Raw genomic sequence first — 3,273 nt, forward strand, 5'->3', positions numbered from 1 at the left:
GAGGTCACGCCAGGTCACCTCTCCCACGCAACCCGCCCTCTGCCCTGTCCCAGGCCCTGCACAGTGCTAGCTGGCATAGCGGCCCGGGCACCGCTGGCTGGGGCGGCGGGCGGTGCGTGATGCCGCCATGTCCGGGTGGCGAGTGTGGCAGCTGGTGGGGTGGCTGGTGCCCGACCGACGCAGCGCCCCCGACCAGCGCCGGCAGCTGCGGCCCCACGCCTCGCCGAGGGGCTCACGTTCTCTCTTCACCTCTCCAACGCACGGGGTGGCCCCCACCGGGGAAGACCCCAACCACCTGCGCCGCAGCCTAAGTTGTCTCGAGCAGCATCCAGACGAGGTCGGATTTCCCGCAAACCACGCGGCTCCTGCAAACCCTGCAACACTACCAAACCCTGCCGCACACAACTCCCCCGCACTCCCTACCAGCCCCGCAGTTGCCGCAGCCCCCGCAGGCCCAGCAGCCTCCGCTGTCTCAACAGTTCATGCGGCCCCCGCAGTCCCTGCAGCTGCCTCAGGCCCGGAGGAGCCTTCAGGCCAACCAGGAAAGCGTGGAACCGTGACTGAAACCCGGCAAGTCTCCTCGTCGGCTACACTTCCTCGCGCTAGCTCCAGGCGGCGGTCACTGCCTGTGTCCTCCGAAGATGACGACGGTCGCCACACGTCCCTCTCCAGGAGGATGTCGGTGCAGTCCTCGGGCCGCCGCCACCCCAACCCTCAGGGTCATGCAGCTTTGTCTGGTAGTCACACGTGGACCAGGAACTCAACGAGGGAGAGGCTGGCCGCCGTCACCAGTGGGATGGGCGGCAAAGAAAAGGCAAAAGACAACGCTCAACCTGACCACGACAACACCCGCACCAGCCTCTCCCTTCATTTGACCTCCAACGGGCTCTCCTCGGCCACCAGTGCCCATGGAATCTCTCGCTCAGACAGCTCAGCGGCGGGAGCCGAAGGCGACGCGGCGTTCTGTCGCCTGCGGGAGGCCGTCACCAGCCGGGCATCGACCGCTAAGACAACCAAGAGTCCCTTGTCGCCTCTCGCGCTTCCTACCACCACCTCCGCCGCCATTGCCGCTGCGGCAGCAAGCCTCAGGTCTAATCTTAAACCAAAGAGCCAGCTGAGGCGCAGGAGATCCGATTCTGGTCATTCTGTGACTTTCGACCTGCCGGAAGACTGTGACAACCTGGGCACGGCGCGCGTCGTGCGGAGCGACGCCGAGCCGCTGTCCAAATGTATGAAGGACCACCAGAACATGCGGGAGCAGAGTGGCGCGCGGGATAGGCGGCGGCATGGCGACGACCCGCACGACGAGGTGCTGACGTGGCTCTCCGCCGGCGATGTGGGTCAGGGCCTGGCCGAGAGGGCGCCTACGCCAGGCGTTGGCCTAGAGGCTCTCTCGGTTAGTATTAACAGGGACGACTCGGCCCGCAGCCCCGTCTGGCCCAAACCCACACTCCCTGAGGTGGCGGCCATGGCGGTCCTCAGCCCGGGCCTTGGAGAATCCGCCGTCAGCCCTTGCGGGCCGCTGTCCGACAAGACTACCTCCCCTGTCCCGCCCCTGCAGCCGCCCACGCCGACGCCCCAGCACAGCCAAGCCTCCCTGGAGTGGTCCTCCACGGACAGTGGCGGGCCGGACTCTGGGTACTGGGGTGCCGGCGAGGCCCCTGTGGCCACGCGGCGGGGCGTGAAGGTGGTGTCGCGGGGCAGGGAGCTGCTGCTGCCCTACGCCTGTCTGCACCGCGGTCGCCTCCATCTACGCATCGTCAGAGGTGAGTCGGCTCCTTCAGGCTGCTTGGGGACACTCCGGGAGCCGCGCGGGGTTTTATTGCTTCATGTCGCTCGGATCAGACAGAGGCTGCACACTTCTCTCCTCCCTCCCTCCCTCCCTCCCTCCCTCCTTCCCTCCCGCTCTCTTTACTCCTTGTATCTTCCTTTCCCGCCTTTTACTTTTCTTTCAACACAACCGCCGCGCTCACTTCCCTTCACCTCGCCCCGGGCGTGGAGGAGAAACGAAAATGAGAAGGCACAGTGGACAATAGTCTCTTTCTCCTTCTCTTCTATTGGTCTTTTCTTACTCCTATAAAATAGTGCCAGCTAAGAACTGACAAAATGGAATAAAAGTCCGCTACAGTCATTCCCACTCTCGCTTCTCCTCCTCCTCCTCCTCCTCCTCCTCCTCCTCCTCCTCCTCCTCCTCCTCCTCCTCCTCCTTTTTTATTTCTGGTGAGCTGCTGCTCTGGCTGAGGAAACTTTTTCCACATTGTACTCTCTCTCTCTCTCTCTCTCTCTCTCTCTCTCTCTCTCTCTCTCTCTCTCTCTCTCTCTCTCTCTCTCTCTCTCTCTCTCTTCCTTCCTTCCTTCATTTTTCCTTCTTCCCAGGCCAGGTGGACTCTCGTAACGAGGCTTAATGAGCAGGTGATGTGTACTTGCATTCTCTCTTCTACCCATCTTCCTCTCCCTCCTCCCTCCACCCTCTCCTCCTCTCCCTCTCCCCCTTGTACTTATCCACCCCTCCCGTCACCTTCCCTCACCCCCAGCGTTCATTCGGGAACATTTCTTACCTTAATTAACCCTTTTCTCACACCCTCACCTTTTCCCTTTATCCCTCATCCCCCCTCTCCCTCTCCCCCTTCCTCTCTCTCTCCCTTCCTCTCTCTCTCTCTCTCTCTCTCTCTCTCTCTCTCTCTCTCTCTCTCTCTCTCTCTCTCTCTCTCTCTCTCTCTCTCTCTCTCCACCGCCTTCAAGATTTCATTCCTCGTCCTTACTTACAGTCATGGATTCTCTCTCTCTCTCTCTCTCTCTCTCTCTCTCTCTCTCTCTCTCTCTCTCTCTCTCTCTCTCTCTCTCTCTCTCTCTCTCTCTCTCTCTCGCTCGCTCGCTCTCACTCACTTTTCTAATCCTCCAAGTAGCTTATGGAGTCTCCGCAGCTGTGTAACGCCTCGTAGAGAGAGGGAGAGAGAGAGAGAGAGAGAGAGAGAGAGAGAGAGAGAGAGAGAGAGAGAGAGAGAGAGAGAGAGAGAGAGAGAGAGAGAGAGAGGCTGGCTTAGGGAACAGTATTACATCGCGCTTTGTTATTATTATTATTATTATTATTAATATTATTATTATTATTATTATTATTATTATTATTATTATTGTTATTATTGTTATTATTATTATTACTGTCATTGTTATCGTGAGGATTTATTAACAAGTTGGCGATCGTTAAGTAGAAATGGACAAAAGCATAAAATAAATAAATAAATAAATAAGTAAAGTAAATAAATAAAAAATAAA

The 3,273-nt window shown here is 57.9% G+C and overlaps 1 protein-coding gene across 1 annotated transcript in view; it reads left to right on the forward strand.

The window, feature by feature from the left end:
- Positions 1-2,080, forward strand: part of LOC135115093 (uncharacterized) — a 51,307-nt gene extending 49,227 nt beyond the window's left edge. Inside the window, exon 2 of the mRNA XM_064031585.1 lies at positions 1-2,080. This exon is cut by the window's left edge and continues 37 nt beyond it. Coding sequence (XP_063887655.1) covers positions 128-2,080 — 1,953 coding nt within the window. The 5' untranslated portion in view covers positions 1-127.
- The last annotated feature ends 1,193 nt before the right edge of the window (positions 2,081-3,273 follow it).

This window comes from Scylla paramamosain, chromosome 28, assembly GCF_035594125.1.
Source record: "Scylla paramamosain isolate STU-SP2022 chromosome 28, ASM3559412v1, whole genome shotgun sequence".
Classification (NCBI taxonomy): Eukaryota; Metazoa; Arthropoda; class Malacostraca; order Decapoda; family Portunidae; genus Scylla; species Scylla paramamosain.